The following is a 17,352-nucleotide window of genomic DNA, read 5'->3' on the forward strand; positions in this document are numbered from 1 at the left end:
ATTCGAGCGAGTGTGTTATATAGTATAGTGTCGTGGATACAGAGGCAGTGGTCAGCGTCGGACCTGGCGCGCGACTAAACCGGTAGCGTGAAAAAAAGAAAGCACGTCATCAAGCAGCCAACAGCTCTTCTATCCATACATGCGGTCAGCGCTCTCTTACTATCGACTTGGGTCTCCGACGCACCTTCCGGCGAGAGTTCCTTGTTGCAGACGTACGCATGACCATATTGGGTGCGGATTTTCTGACCTACTTCGCCATTAATGTTGACCTCCGCGCTCGTCGCCTCGTGGAAACGATGACTAGGATACAAAACATCCTCGCGCCTATGACTTCAAATGCTAGAATGGTACCACAGATACCATCATCGGCGTTTGCCTCAATTCTGTTATACTCCCGAGCCATCACGAAACCTTCCAATCTTGAGCTGCCAGTACGCCACAACGTCAAGCATCACGTTGTTGCCATGGGCCCCCCCCCCCAGTGTTCTGCCGACACAGACGCCTCGCTGGTGACCGCCTTGCCATTGCAAAGACAGAATTCGACCACATGCTGCAACTGGGTATCATTCGTCCTTCGTCGAGCAGTTGGTCTTCAGCTGCCCACGTGGTAACATAGCGTGACCCAGGGGATCGGCGCCTACCGTGCGCTCAACGCGTGCACCGTCCCTGATCGCCATTCACTCACTCACATTCATGACTGCTCAGCCAACCTAGCTGGAACGGCAATATTCAGCAAGATAGATTCAGTCAAAGCCTACCATCGAATCTCTGTCAAGCCAGCGGAGATCCCAAAGATTGCAATTGCGACAGTTGCGATAATAGTTAGTAGCCGCGCCTCACTACAGCTAAGCAATCGCAGACGCTTTCGTCGTGACAACATTTCTGTAGGTAAGATTTCTTTTCTTTACCGTGACTCCTGAGGTTACAACTTTCTTTTTTCGCTGGATGTCACTGCTTCAAATGAGTGTAGCACACACTCGCAACGCATTAGGAAACATTTAGACGGCTGTCGCTTCATTCATTTGCAAGGGACGTTGTCAAGTAAAGAAGGTAACTTTAGAAACCGTCAAGGATGCGGGCCAGTTATGCATCAACAACATAACTATGAATAAGTAACCACCCATTAGTAACAATTATGACATACATCCCAGATACACGAGATAATATTGCGCTATCTTTATATCCTATATATAAATATATTTAAATATTGCTATTTCTTATATCCGGAGCTGGGTTAAAGCTTGTTTCGGCACCCAAACATTCTCGCTAATAACCCTTTTTCGGAGTTGCTCGCGCGTCTAGTTCAGTTTCTTATCTTTATTCTTTATTTTTATTTTTATTAGAAGTCAGGGAAAAAATATGCTCCAATTGCGCTAACGTCTCTGGCTCTGCGTTCTATTCAGTTGAAAGTGCTACTGCTAACTACTAGGCTCTTCATTAGCACTTTGTGCCACGAAACCCATTACATCAGAAAATAAGGGCATCGTAAAATGACTAGACGTGTCCGAGTACGTACGCTGTGCGGGGTATGTTGGAAGCAGCGTGTGAATGGGTACGCTCAAATGCTTCGTAACGGGCGAGGCGCCGAGGATATCGGGACGGCATAAAAGTACGCGTTTCGCTGTGCGTTCGGCGGTTTTGGCGATGACAGTTCGACGCGGACTCACCATCGAGGCAGCTTCCTGTCGAACCGACTAGAGGAACGCGTGCCCACTCGCTCGCGTGAACGCACGTTTGCGCGCTCATAGATGCTGCAATGCAAAAAAAAACCTATCCTCACTCAGACACGTCACACACATATGCACGCGTTCAAAGACCTCGCCTCTCTCTCTCTCTCTCTCTCAAACACACACACACACACACACACACACACACACACACACACACACACACACACACACACACACACACACACACACACACACACACACACACACACACACACACACACACACACACACACACACACGCGCGCACACACACACGCACACACACACACACACACACACACACACACACACACACACACACACACACACATGCACATAAGCACGGGTACGCGTACGCACGTACAGGCGTTCATGTGACAGAAAATAAATGTACTCGCAGTCACCCTTCACTGACATAAGTCATCACTCGAAGAGAGCCTTTGCCGTCGGCGGGAGAAGGTTTCAAGGGGACCCGGCGTAAGTTTCTCCGAGCTGTTGAGAAATAATGAGGTTGTCGTGGGGAACATCAGAAGAGGCCAGGCTTCCTTTGACGACGACAAGCGAAAAAGAAAACGGCATCGTCGTAAATATACCAGCAGCCCACGAGCTTCCGACACGGCGCTTGCGGCAAATTGCACGCAGCTCTACAAGACGCTGGCAACAGGTGAGCTCTTCCGGTCGTTGAAAATGCTCGCGAAGGCCGCCGTCGTGCTGATCCTTCTGCAAAGTGAGTTTTAGGCCCGGCGTTTAGCCACTAGAGACAAAGGCGCGTCCTGGGCTTGTTTTACTTATTCGAGAAAGTGAGTGGTCTTAGTGAAGCGAGTTACGAAGGCGTTGCAGGTTCATATTCCCCCCCCCCCCCCACCTCCTCACCCGCTTTCGTTGGCGGCTTTCGTCGCCAGATCTTCAGGAAACCGTATAGGCTCTGGCACAATGCACAATAACTGTACTTCTCCTGAATTGCGGTAGGAGACTGTATTTTAACTTGTGAATTATGAAAAATTGACACCGTACGCGCAGTGAAGGAATGCTGTACAGAAAGAATATGCAAAATAGTATACAACTCTGTCTCCTTGAAGAGGAGCCTGCAGTTGTTGCGGGCTGTTCGGTTTGAAGCAGCATGCCATGATGTATCGATAATACAACGCCTCCAGTTTTGACTTTTCACAGTCGCTAGATGTGCGTGCGAGTAAAACATATACTGCCATCCATTGTGACCACGTCATTATCGATATCACTATTGTAATCACGCGTTATTACAAGTTTGGCGAAATTACAAGTCAGAGCATGTTATGGATCATGTTACGTGCGGTATAATATTGCTAAAAATATTTGCGAAGCGGAGAGCTACATCCATATGGAAATGACGCTCGAGCGACGGATCTTGCACGAAAGCGCCATCCTTAGGGCAAGGAGCTAAGACACGTGTTATATCTTTGCAGAAGAAAACCACGGAGTGATCGCTTTGCGATAGCAGAGCGTTTGCCGAGCAGATGATCGCTTGGAAGATAGTGCCAGATAGTGGTACACGTATGACGACGCGTTAGTTTCCTTCTTGATGCGTATTTTTTTTCCAGCTGCTGCTTGTCAGAGACCCGAAGACAACAAGAAACCAAAGTCGCGTCAGTGGAGTGAGTAAAAAGTTGCGATATTGTCTAAAGCCCACTGAAAATCACGCTTACTGTGTAATCTAACGTACAAGATGGGAATATGTCCACTGCAAATCTCGCTCAAAATAATGGTTGTAAAGAGTTCACATCTACACACCGTTGTGTACACGGCAAAGTGAGGTAAGCTATCATCTGTTTTCGTCAACTTTTTTATTACGGAATTGCTACATTTCATTGTTGTTGAAAAAGACGGCAACTCCTGAAGAATAAATTGTTGAGCAGATAAAGGTAGCAGAGGAAGCTAACGTCTTACGGTTTTTGGCTTGCTGCACTTTTTATGCCGTCATCTCGAGCATGCAGTTGAACACCACGACAACGAACGCCTTTACTACGAAATTACATGTATGACGAACGATTTCGTATGTTGCGGCTAAATTATAATATTTTGTCTTATATACTGTGAACACCTTTATAGCGAGGACCACAACAACGAATTTGCTCGTACAACAAAAGAACTAAGGCTTCCTCGACAGCTTTACAACGAACACACGTCGGCGCCGCCACGGTTCTAGCTAGACGCCACTGCACTGTGGTGTGCGTGTGGGGCGCCGAGAAAAACAAAGGCTGCGTCGAAATGTCCAAACTTGTCGGCAGCTTTAGTAGCATTGAACACACCCCCTCTCCCCCTTTCTTTACTCCATGAGGTGAGTTGCTGGGAATTGACGACTGACAACATAGTCGCAACCTTCAAGTAGGAGACGAAGGTCGACGAACGCAGTGAGCAGCGTGCCGGTGTACCAAGTATTTTGACGGAAAATGAGATAATAGCTGCGCTCAGTCCTCTACGGCTGTACCCTGCGTCACTCGCGGCTTTCGCCACAGGGCATGTATTTATTCTCAGTGTCATGAGCTCAGCCGGGGTCGCACATTCTGCGGGAGGGCGTGGGCAGAAGAAAACTATCGAGTTCTCTCACTGAGTATCCCTTGAATTCATTGTTGAATAAATGTATTCTTTTGGTGAGCGTGCTTGACCTGCTCTGTCAGAGCTGCACGGTGCGCGATCTTTTGAACGAAGTGACATCTATAACGAAGGAATTTGGAGGTCCTAAGCGCTTCGTTGTAAAGGCGTCTGACTGTAGCGAGGCCGGCAACATTCGCAAGGATAAGGGCTAGGAAAGGCAGCAACGATAAGCACACGCGCGTCCGGCTTGCTAACAGGGGCTGGCGGAAGGAAATTATTGACGAAAAGAAGCAAATAACGGGGCAGAACGAGAGCCCTGCAGGTGCACAACGGTTCATAACATAATCTATGAGAGAAAAAGGGCGAACAATTCCCTATTCAGGTGTTAGAACCACCTTTCTGCCGTCCTTCTCGTGGCACAAGATATAGCTAGAGTAGCAGTACACTGTGCACTGAGTGATAATTTTTATGTTTTCCGGAATATTTAAAAATCGCCTGTGGCATGTTGCATAATTGTTTTCTTTGAGCTGCAATATTTGAAGAGGCGGGCATTACTAGCATGAGCAATCAAAAGAAATGTTCATTTAATTAACGACAATTCGCTAGTTGGCGTCTTAATTAATCACTTTACGACACATGTTGCAAGTGACGAATTGCAGACGGTGAGTTTACTAAATGTATTCAAAACGAATCTCCAGGACGGCACCAGTTTCTTTCTCAAAGTGGGGGACGAAATACATGGGCATTCCAGTTACTTTTGTGCTTCAATGCGCAAAAGAACAGATAAAGTTTTGTTAAAAAGTAAGTCGAACAACAGTGCATTTTTTCGGCGAGCTTGATGGCGCACATCTCTAAGCTGGTGTCGTTCTAGAATTTCATACGAAGTGGATACGTCTTGCAAACGCATCCACTACAATTGAAATATGTGCTGTAAAGAAATTAAGGAAGAAGTTAATTAGTAAATTTTTAATTAAGAAAATATGTTTTGCGCATTCTCGTGCAAGTCGTCATCATCATTATCATCATCAGCCTGGTTACGCCCACTGCAGGGCAAAGGCCTCTCCCATTCTTCTCCAACTACCCCCGGTCATGTACTAATTGTGGCCATGTTGTATCTGCAAAGTTCTTAATCTCATCCGCCCACCTAACTTTCTGCCGCCCCCTGCAACGCTTCCCTTCCCTTGGAATCCAATCCGTAACCCTTAACGGCCATCGGTTATCTTCCTTCCTCATTATATGTCCTGCCCATGCCCATTTCTTTTTCTTGATTTCAACTAAGATATCATTAACTCGCGTTTGTTCCCTCACCCAATCTGCTCTTTTCTTATCCCTTAACGTTACACCCATCATTATTTTTTCCATAGCTCGTTGCGTCGTCCTCAGTTTAAATAGAACTCTTTTCGTTTCTGTCCCGTACGTGAATACTGTAAGTGCAAGTAATATCCGCCTATTTAAATATAATCGAGCTCAAGGACCAGAATTTTATTATCTGCGAGAGGCATTTTTAAGAAATTCAGAAACATTGAAAATGATCTTATAATAAAGTAATGTCCACGAGCGATACGCTGCCTTCTACCAGCATCATGCTTGAAGCACAGCTTGCTAGAAAAAAAAAATACTAGAGGAAATTCCCGTACTGCGATCGTTTCGCCGCCATGGGAATCATGGGTAATGTATGGGGTCCACAGTTAGTGCACGGATATGTCTAATCCACGTGCTTGTGACTTCGAACGTTTTTGTAACGTTACTTATTGTGCGATATCCTTGTAAATTTCCAAGCGATCTTTGTTTTCTTAACGCCGCAACGCAGTTAGTCTCTGCTAACATGCGCAACCATGGCGAATTGCGGCATTTAAACCCCCATAATTTTGCGGAAAATCATCAAAGTGCAGAGTCACAAAGGCGTTGGAAGCCGAAAGGACAAAGTTTAGGCAAATCCATGGAGTGCTCGTCATTTTCATGCTACGGTGCTCTTTAGGACATTTTCAATTACCGCCATATTTTGAAACTCTGTAATGGTGGCATTTTTAGCTAATCAGAGAAGCCGTAGCAGCCCCGTAGACCAATCAGAGGTGACAAGATGGAGAAAGCGACAATACGCTGGAATTTAAAATGCAGAGAGCAGTACGCCTGGCTGAAACGCCGTACATACAGTTTCCGTAGACACTAGCACCGGATTTTACTCGAGTAATGTTTGCAGGGAATTCGATACTTAGAAGGCTTAAAACAAAAACGCCTTTCGCTCTAGTGCAGCAAGATTGGTTTGACAAGCGTTTTGAAATTTGTTGACGACACGCTTAATTGCTACGGCGGCGAACCAACTAACATTTTAGGAGAAAGCACGCCCGTCGTCCCCCTACATCTACTGGTTTACATCATTTACTAGTTTTGTCTCTTCCGTGCAGAAAACTTCCTGCGTGACTGGCATATTCTGATGAAGCATGTGTTCACACCGGAAGAAGAAGAAAGCCTGCTGAGATGTTGCGCGCCAAGTGAGGCAACGCAATTAGTTTTATATCGCTCTTTAACTCGCTGTGTCATTGTGAAAGTTGTTCTGCAACTTTCAATGTTCGTAGACTACAGTGGTCGCCTTGGCGCTCTCTCTTTTTCAGATAAAACCGAGGCTCTAAAGGCGTGCATCAACGAAGCTGGACTGACTTTTGTACAATACAAGCAGGTATGTACATTGGTTTGCTCCTTGTCGTTTGCCCTTGTGCATTAACCGAACGTTTGCTTCAAAGAAGAGCAGTGGTCGCTTGTAACATGCACAGCAAGCACGAATGACCAAGTTTAGTTGCTGAAAACAGTAATATGCTACAAATGAAAGCTGAAGCGGTTCCCAGACGAGATAGAAGAACGTTCTGAGCTTAATGGGAAGGCGGTAACGAGAAACCAGGCGATCTTTCTTGATTCAACCGCACATTACGACGCCTAGAGCTCAGTGTTGTTTCATTTTAGATTATAACTGAGAAACACAAGCTTTTTGAAAACATTTAGATTAAAAAGTAGATCCTAAGGTGTTTATTTCCTCACCTCCCTTGGCAGGGAGGGCAGGAGGAGGGGGGGAAAGCGGTGTGTAATCGTGACGCGATGTCAAGCTGAACGGTCGAATCGGACTGCCTAATGTGGGGCCATGATAAGACACGAAATAAGCGGTAACGGACGGCTTGACAGGCACAGTGAACGTCAGCCGCAAAAAGACAAACATAAAGCAGCGTCACTCCTAGAGAAGTAGCAGCGCCGTCTGCTCAATTTCCCGTGCGTTTAAGCAGTTAGCAACAGTGGCGCGCATTAAATCAAATTATTTAAATTCTGGGGTCTTACGTGCCAAAACCAGGATATGGTTACGGGATTAATTACGGATATGGTTACGGGATTAAGACTCCGGATTAATTTCGACTACCTGGGTTTTGTTACTGCACCCCTGTCCGCGGTGCACGGGCGTTTTTCGCATTTCGCCCCGTACCTAAATGCGGTCGCCGCGGCTGGGATTCGATCCCGCACCCTCAGCAGAGGGACTCTACCCTCGGGCTTAGCAGCGCAACGGCAAAGCCTCTACTCCACAATGGCGGGTGCGCGGCGCACACAAGAGGGCGCAGGTGAAGGTCGAATTATCCGAAGCGGCATGCTTTCGCGTTCCGACTAGTGTTTCTTTTTTTTCCTGCAGCAACGTATGGTTTCTCGTCGGGACTTTTAAGCGCTTTCGAATTCGCCGGTAAGTCATATTAACCTAGGTCGAGATAATTGTAGCCTACTGTAATAGCAAATGACAACAGCCAGAAAAACAAAAAGCCATTTATAATCAAGGTCTAGCGCCGACCACGCATGTGCCCCGGTTTACTGTGCGTGGCAAGTGCGCAAGTTTCCTTTACCGATTGCGCATGCTCAGTGGGGCCACTGTCTATATAAGTGTCTCGCCCAACGGAACATTAAAAAAAGACAACGACTGTACCTGCACTGCAACATTCAATACGGCAAAAATGGCGTACTGTTGCTAGGAGACTGTAATACTGTGCGGATTAATGTCTGCAGTATACTCTGGCACTGGCGCTAGCGGTGTGAAATTCTTCCAGATTCAGTGATTCCTGTATAACGAAATCCTTAAATGTTAGTCGGACTGAGGGTTTTGCAACGCTGTGTCTCAGAAAAAAAAATTATTGACCTATATTTGAATAAATACCATACGTGGTTGTTTTAAATCGACGCTAAAAGGCTGAGATATCGGTCACATTGAGTTACGTCCTCAAAACACGCACTTCTTCTCACTGGTATTCTAAACGTGAAAAAGTTTCACCGTGTTTCTTCTTACGCTGTGAACTAGTGGGCGTTAAAGAATGCGTTCGTTTTATCGTTCTTCAGATCAAGAGTGCCGTCAGGAAATGGAGATCCAGTCAGGTGAGTAATTGCTTCAATACGCACAATCACCGTGATTCTGGGCTTCATCGATTGCTTCAATTTTCTGCTCGCGCACAAGCAAGTGCTGCGAAACCGCTAGAAAGACAAGTAACCTAAAAAGAACAGCTACGCTCGGGTCTGCAACTGATGAGGAGATGGGGACGAGTGCCTGCATGTCATCGACTTCTCTGACCATCGCAGGTCACAGCCGTCTAATGTCATGACGCCTAAAGATGGGCATTATCGCGCATTTTCTCCGAGAAACCACCGAGGGCATACTAACTGGTTGTATTTGTTCAGGCAGAGGGTACCGCTAAATCATGCGTTGTAATTATTAAATGCTTAAGCGAACTTTGAAGGGGAAATCTATAATAGGCGGAGGCAGATAAAACAAACAAAAGAGATTTCACCCAATTGAATGGCTTTTGATCGTAGCCCTATTTTACATTAAAGTGAATGATCACCTTTTCCTTAATTATTCTGCCACCAGCTGTAAAATTTGTACTGAGCTAATTCGGTCAATCAGCTTTGAGTAGAACATTAGTTCGAGATATCCATAAGCTATTTCGCTTTTATTTGTTAAAATTCAATAACCATATTCAGGAATTATGGCGATTGACATTGCAGACGGTGCGACAGCTGGCTGGCTGACGTCCAGGCAGATATTCGTTTCAATGATAATTTTTGTTGACCACTTCGTAGCTTTGAATGTGCGTTAAATTTATTTGCGTCACTTTGAATGGCCCCTTTAATCTTTTTATTAAATCCTTTTTTGTGCTTACTACGTACTAGTGTCGCCGTCTGAAGACTTTCGCTTACTAGAAAAGTGGAATGGGGGACCCAGGAACGTTCGCTTCAGGCGTCTCTACAATACACACACCCGCAGGCTGCACACATGTTACACCTTGCGTAATTCATTTTCTGCTCTTTAGATGTCGTGTCGTGTCTGCTCGTACGGTGCTTCAGCTATATATATACGTATGCTGCGCAACAGCCTCTGAAAGCGCATTCTGAAAGCTCGCAATTTACGTTCACTATCTTCCGTTATGTCCTTGACGGTTACTGCCCAGAACATCCACTTTCATCGTAACCATTATGCAACCGGATGACACTGAACGGTAGCTGGTCCACACGACGACACAGGTGCAGGGAGCTGCACAACGCTAAGACGAGCGCGGTTTACGGCACATATTGGTTGCGCACGAGGCAGATCAAAAGTAAAGCACTATGCTCGGTGCAAAAATGTGCATTCTGATGCCCGGGTACCCAATGTATTAAAAGCAACACCGTCCAAGCAACTGCACGGCGCCAACTTAAATTTTGTTCTTTCGGCGATGGAAACCTCAGCCTTTCATGGCACATGTGAGTGCAATTCTTTGCGACGTTTTTCACCTGCGTAAGTAGAAATCGCACGCGAGACAAATTCAGAAAAAGAAAACAAAGAAACAGATAGAGTGGGCCTGACACGAGTGCGCGAAGACTCTATTAAAACGAAAACGAGAAAAGAAGTCTGCATAAATGAAGATGTCCAAAGTCCATACATGAGGTGCGCACATGAAAAGCAGGCTCGAATCGCAAGGCCATTTGTATATGCTGCAGAAGAGTTCGTCAGAACCTCTGGTTGTAAATCGTGCTAGCGAAAAGAATAACAGGGAAGGAAAGAAAACAAGAAACTGATTTTAGAAGCGTAGAGCTTACGCAATGTCCCGGCGCGCTCATGAAGAAACGTACAAAAGTTGCCCCTGAAAGGTGCGTCTTCCTGCCAATGGCCATTGGCAGGAAGACGCATCTTTCAAACACGGCTCTATTTCCCCATATTTTAGAGTAACGCATCATAGCTGACTCACGTATGCACGGTTCTGCGCCTCGCTGATATGTTCTGCGCATGCGCTTTCTTACAACGGGGGTCACTGACTATGCAGTTCACGTCTAAATATATGGGGCCATATAAGGCGAGCAGGCAACAAAACTCACTAGACCAGCACATTTAATCCTGCACAATGTAATGGCAATGAGAACACATTTACGAAAACTGTAGACGTAATAAAGGCATTAAGTAGCGGTGAATGTACCTTGAGGATATGTTTGCGAGGTCTTTTGTATGGTAAAAATTAATGTACAAAACTAAAGATGCACACGTTTACCTAGCTTTTGCGTCATTTACAGAACAAAAATGGCCGTTCCAGTCCAGAAGTAGAAGAAAAGGACCTTTCGAAAATTGCGGTAAGAGGAGTGAAATACGCCAAGAAGTGTAACGTTAATTTTAGAAGATCATTGTTGATTTAGAACCCAGAGTGGAGCAATCATGCAGTGGCCATGAATTTCTCACAGATGGCGTACGCGTTTTATTGTTATTCTTTCTGGATAATTTGTAGCTTATTTTCCCTGCTTCCAGGATTCAAAAACTTCCCTGCGTGAACTAGTCGAGAAGGCCCGCACACTCGGAGTAAGTGTGTAAAATGTTTCTTGCTTACCTCACGCCAGGATACAAGCAATTAGGCAGAAATGTGCTTCATCATTCTTTCCATAGTATCGCGCTTCTAAAACAAGCTAATCAGTCGTATCAAACGATACGAGTATAACGGATTATTGGGGCATTTGACCTAATCAAGGGCTTGTCGTCTAGGGCGGTACCCAGCGCTAGAGACATTGGAACCAATGAACGAGATGAACGAGAGAAGCTGAGGGAAAATGGTACCTCCGCATGAAATCGTGCAAGCTGATGGTAGTCGTGTTTTTCGATATCGGTTCAGTGGTCACGGACGTTTACCTCTCGCTCAAATGTATTGGATGACTAAGTCAATATTTAAGTTTACCAAACGTGCTTGCGAGATAGATGGGTGTCATCATTGCGTGCATACATATATGTTTCATGACAAAGTGACCAGCCAACGAGGTTGAATAACGCGCTTTCCTTACATCGCACCCTCGCCCTCCCTTCCAACCCGCCCCCATTCCTTCATGATAGTGTGGAGAGTCTTCGAAAATTCCATATCACCACATGCACTCTTGCTGATGAAGATATTTGTTATCACGTGTACATCGCCTACTCTATACCTAAGGTTGGTGATTTTGCTGCGACGGCAGCTAAATAAGCTCGAAAATGAGTTTTCTGTGTCCGCTTGTCCTACTTTACCCTCACACCGACGACGTCACCGTCTAGCCGTCATCGTCAGGCCAAAGCTTCTTCTTCAGTTTCGCGCTAAAAATAGGGTTAGACAAAACAAAACCATGCCAGCCATAACGTTTGGGATTAGAACTAATGTTCTGGTGGCAATGTGCGATTGGAAGCTGGACGCGCTAACCATGATGAAACTTATCACGCAACCTTTGCGCGTAACGATCTTTTCAGCCCTCAAAAGACTCTCAGAGTGATGGTGTACGTGAATGAATGAATGTTTATTTGACAGAAAATACAAAGAAGCTCTGCCTAAGAGGCTTACAAAAAGGAACGAATGTCTGACTAAGTTTCAGTCTCACTTCTGAGTACACAAAACACTCAAGAATACACGATAAGCCAACTACATAAAGTGAATGCGTGGTAGAAGGTAAAAAGAAGGACACTGACCACTAGAAGAATACCTACAACGAATACATTCACCGGAAATGAATGGTATACCTTCCATTTCCGGTGTATGTATTCGGTGTATGTATTCTTTTAGTGGTCAGTGTCCTTGTTTTTGCCTGTAATACATAACAGAAATGTTGAATGCAAGTTGCAGTTTCAAAGTAAAAAAGTGAAGCCAGTTCCACGCAGTGAAAGCTGTCCAAAAAGTGAAGCTGGTGGTCGCTTTCTCAAGTTTGAGCTCGTGTTTAGCGCGATTTCCACGTAAGTCTTTTGTCTCGTCGTCGTTTTTGCTAGAGTCGAGCTTCGGTTCTGGATTGCGCATACTCTGCACACGCGTGAGGCTGTGATCAAAACACAGTCTATCAGAAACCTTGCAGCTGCGGCAGCGCTCAACGCCGAGGAATTCTCTCTTGAAACATCCATCAGCACCCTCCGTGATAGGAATCTCTTTGCGTCGACGTCTCTGCTCGGCCTCCTACTTTCGAAGTCGAGGCTTAGCTCGCCTGTGCTGGCGCTTGGCTTGGGTTGCCTTCTATTGAAATGGGGGGCTGGCTTGCCTCCACCGGCGCTTGGCTTGCGCTTACCGCTCTCGATCCTCCGCGGTAGCGGCTTCTCCGCGCTCGCGTTTTGCTTGTGCTTCTCGCTATCCAAGCTCGGTATTTGCGAGACGTCTGCGCTGCCCTCTCGTTCGAGCATCCGCTGCCGCTCGCGCCGAACGTAATGCTTGGGGCGAAAGGGCGCGCGCCGGCAAAACACCTGCTCCTATACCCCTCTTCTCCACCTTCTATGGCCTATCCCACATAGTGTGTCTGTGCCATTAACTTGCCCCCCTGCGTGACACCGGATGCCGGACGGCGAATGCTCGACTTAAAACAGCTCAGCTGTTATTAATCATCTTTAAAGCGAGAACGAGTACATGTTCACTTTTCTTTAAAGATTCCTAGAGATAGTGATTCGTTTACAATAGTGTGTATGACAGGATGATGGTTGAGAAAATCGGCAACTATGATTGTTTGGCTTTGCGTGACATAGTTTGCCCACATCTTGGCCTTGTAAATTATGTGCCTCCTATTATATTTGTTCTTTCGGAAGGTATTTCCTGAAGAAGGCGCTTTCATTAAGCCTGATATATTGAAATATTGCAATGGCTGATCTTGTTTGTTGGTTCTTGCCGGTATTTCGGAGGCCACAAGAGGCAATATACCGTAGAGCACAGGGACGACGTTGTGGGCATAGCAAAGTTTTCGCCTCCACAGATACTACTAGAGTGACCTCGTCCTTAAGTGCATTTCGGCTAGGCTGGGAGAGTGTGCTGTTGGGCTGTTTGGTACATGGTGGTAAGACCGAAAACATCACAGAAAACATGACAAGAAAGAGAGACGCACAATATTGCAGCGGGCGAGGAAAACGTTCTGTGTATCGTTAGAAAGTTGTAACTGAGAAGATGGTCATGTGTGTTGTGAGAGACTGCTTCTGTCACAGTCAGTGCGTTCAGAGAAGTGAAGTTGAGAAGTGAAGTGAAGTGACTTGCTTTCGTGTTAACGATTGACGAGATTTAAGCCAAGCCTGCGTAAAAGCAATGGTGATCAAGACTCGTAAGGTGGCCGGTGCTGACAACAGAGCGGGGACCTTCGAATGAAATTTATTTCTATATTTATAATTATTATGCTCAGACAGCGTAATCGTCTACACATAGAACGTGGGAATGGCTTTCAAACAAATGGTAGCGTAGCCAGCGCCTATATACGTAGGAGGGCGCTGATGCTGCTGCAGTTGGATTGAGTTGAGTGTGCAAATGCCTGCGGTGCGTTGAAAAACTTGCATGTGCACAAAAGAGACTAGCGCTGGAAAATACAGTGCCGTGAAACTTTCGTATTTTCAGTCTTTTTGTGAGTGACTTCAAGTGGGTTATTTTCCACGCATGGTTACCGTCAGCAGAATATGAAGTGCTTACGAAAAAGCTGAAGCAGCTACAGGATTATCAGAAGATAGTGCCCGGAGTAAGCTAAACGTAGAGGCGGTGGACTTCATCAGGTCATGCAGTGATTCTTTTCGAAAGAAAACCAAGGGCACCGTCATTAGAATTGCACTTGAATTGCCGTTTCACCCTCTGCTGGTGGCAAGGTTACCTGAACGAGTGCGATCGCGCACGGACGCAATAATAGTACGGTTACTCAGCGGACGGTGTGCCACTGTAATGCATATGAATATTTATTTGCGCTATTCGATGTGGCTGTAATAATTTCTTGTCTGCGCTCGAAAGTGTTTGCACAGATTGTTTGCGGCCCATAGCATTTCAATATTGTGGATAGCATTTGTATTACCTGTGTTGGGAATTTTGCCTACACGCACACTATCTATCTATCTATCTATCTATCTATCTATCTATCTATCTATCTATCTATCTATCTATCTATCTATCTATCTATCTATCTATCTATCTATCTATCTATCCGTCCGTCCGTCCGTCCGTCCGTCCGTCCGTCCGTCCGTCCGTCCGTCCGTCCGTCCGTCCGTCCGTCCGTCCGTCCGTCCGTCTGTCTGTCTGTCTGTCTGTCTGTCTGTCTGTCTGTCTGTCTGTCTGTCTGTCTGTCTGTCTGTCTGTCTGTCTGTCTGTCTGTCTGTCTGTCTGTCTGTCTGTCTGTCTGTCTGTCTGTCTGTCTGTCTGTCTGTCTGTCTGTCTGTCTGTCTGTCTGTCTGTCTGTCTGTCTGTCTGTCTGTCTGTCTGTCTGTCTGTCTGTCTGTCTGTCTGTCTGTCTGTCTGTCTGTCTGTCTGTCTGTCTGTCTGTCTGTCTGTCTGTCTGTCTGTCTGTCTGTCTGTCTGTCTGTCTGTCTGTCTGTCTGTCTGTCTGTCTGTCTGTCTGTCTGTCTGTCTGTCTGTCTGTCTGTCTGTCTGTCTGTCTGTCTGTCTGTCTGTCTGTCTGTCTGTCTGTCTGTCTGTCTGTCTGTCTGTCTGTCTGTCTGTCTGTCTGTCTGTCTGTCTGTCTGTCTGTCTGTCTGTCTGTCTGTCTGTCTGTCTGTCTGTCTGTCTGTCTGTCTGTCTGTCTGTCTGTCTGTCTGTCTGTCTGTCTGTCTGTCTGTCTGTCTGTCTGTCTGTCTATCTATCTATCTATCTATCTATCTATCTATCTATCTATCTATCTATCTATCTATTTCCCAGTTTACGCAGTGTACACAAGAGAAAGTGCTAGTCTGTTTGTATTAATCGTAGTGCCTATAGTATGCAGGTCGTGCATTCGTCTATTGCATCTTTTTGCAAAAACAGTGTTGAATGTTCTGGAGTTGCTGCTTGCTTGTAACGTCAAGCTTTCCACTGGTAAAATATTTCCACATTCACAATTTCCGCGACCTTCTAACCTCGCTCTGCCTTTTGGTTTATTTCAGAAATGCATCGCCGAACTTAAGTGAATTGATCTTCAAAAAGCAATAAAAACGCTTCTCAAGAATTGCTGTGGGGTGTCTATGAAGCCCACTGACAACTTCTGACGAAGGGAGGCGCTGCTATGCACATTCTTTGTCATCCACACAGGGAAGTGCCTTGCTACTTGAGATTCGAGCTGGTTGCCTAAGGACAAAAACATACCGTGGCAAACACTCCCAACGAGATAAGGCACATGTATGCTGCAGCGAAAATCCGGAGACCATACAGCACACCTTAATGGAATGCGAAGGGATTCACGCAGTGAGTCCCGTAGGCAACGCACATCTTCCAGAAGCGCTTGTATTTAAAGTTGACGGAAGCATCAAGTGGTCGGTAGTCGAGATAAACAAGAGAAATTCAGACTATTGGCGGGAAAAAGCAGGGAAGGGGTTGACACGGCCGGTTCTGTTACTAGGACAGGTGGCGGTACAAGGTAGATATAGAAGTGTTCAGAAAGAGAAGGAAGGTTAAGAAGTTGTATATAAACATGCTAGAATGAAAAGCATGTATAGCATACCTGATTAATAAAAACAGGCTGGGTGACTATTTGGCACCACCCCGTTTCAAAGGGGATGTCAATACATCATCATCATCATCATCATCACACCACCACCACCACCACCACCACCACCACCACCACCACCACCACCACCACCACCACCACCACCACCACCACCACCACCATCATCATCATCATCATCATCATCATCATCAATTCAGTCGAGGTGGTGTGTTGGGTGCAGTAACTCTCGGGAATGCGGGGCAAATATCCGTCACTCGATTACGCCCACCATCTGCGGTATTCGTCAATTTCTCGAAATGATAACAGTGCGAAAGCAGGACTAGCGGCGAGTCATCTATGTCGACCTTACTTCCCCTTCAGCGCTGTTTCCACTTCAGGTTTGCAAGGCACGTTGGAGAAATGGTCGAAAAAGCAATGAACAAAATATCGCAGATTCAACGCACATGTGCGAATTCATGTGAAGCGAAGTTCTTTAGAGAAGTGGTTAATTAAATGCTTTACAACTAACGGCAATGCATACAAACATATTTACTTTCATGCTATGGGACTTGTACTCTCATGGAATGTTAACGCTTATCCACCATAAAGATCTCAAGTTTATTATCAGGCAATTTTTATGTTAATGCGCTGCATCGCTCAAAATCGATGCCGAAATAAAATCTCCAAATTTGGCGGATGCACTGAGACGTATGCGTAAGCAATGTCATTAATAACGAAGACCATGCATGGTGCTTTAGAAGGAAGAATGACGATAACGGGCCTAATATGCACAAAAACAGTACGTCCCGCATCAAGCAAGATTTAGGGATTCTGCAGCACTTGTGTCCCAGTAGGACATACCGCGCCCTTCTCGTGGATTGGCCAAGAATGGGCAAATCCCCGGTAGAGCATAGCTTAACGGCTAAATAAAATAAAGTTAATCAAAGAATCCGTGATAGATGTATTTCACCATTCCGTTAACAGATAGTTGTGTTTTAGTGATGCCTGAGACCCGATATTATGTGCTGATGTTTTATGTAGGAACTTTTTTTTCCCGCACCACAGATGTACGCATAGTTGGTCAGCATACAATAATATATCAACCCGCGGGCTGGTACTTTGCTTCGCCGCACATGTAACCTTTGTATAAAATCCACAAATATATCCGCCAAGACAGCAACCAAAC

General features: G+C 45.7%; 1 protein-coding gene across 2 annotated transcripts; it reads left to right on the forward strand.

Moving 5' to 3' along the window:
• Positions 1–2,373: 2,373 nt before the first annotated feature.
• Positions 2,374–15,689, forward strand: LOC142573999 (uncharacterized). 2 transcript variants are annotated; one of them, XM_075683198.1, is made up of 8 exons: positions 2,374–2,436; positions 3,287–3,340; positions 6,686–6,772; positions 6,893–6,957; positions 8,640–8,675; positions 10,842–10,898; positions 11,071–11,121; positions 15,628–15,689. In XM_075683198.1, exons 1-8 carry the CDS (start codon positions 2,397–2,399, stop codon positions 15,649–15,651), a joined length of 414 nt encoding a protein of 137 aa, XP_075539313.1. In that variant the 5' UTR covers positions 2,374–2,396; the 3' UTR covers positions 15,652–15,689. The 2 variants fall into 2 exon arrangements, with proteins under 2 accessions (XP_075539313.1, XP_075539314.1); XM_075683199.1 differs by lacking the exon at positions 11,071–11,121 and having other exon boundaries at positions 15,628–15,686.
• Positions 15,690–17,352: the final 1,663 nt, after the last annotated feature.

Source organism: Dermacentor variabilis, chromosome 3 (assembly GCF_050947875.1).
Source record: "Dermacentor variabilis isolate Ectoservices chromosome 3, ASM5094787v1, whole genome shotgun sequence".
Lineage (NCBI taxonomy): Eukaryota > Metazoa > Arthropoda > Arachnida > Ixodida > Ixodidae > Dermacentor > Dermacentor variabilis.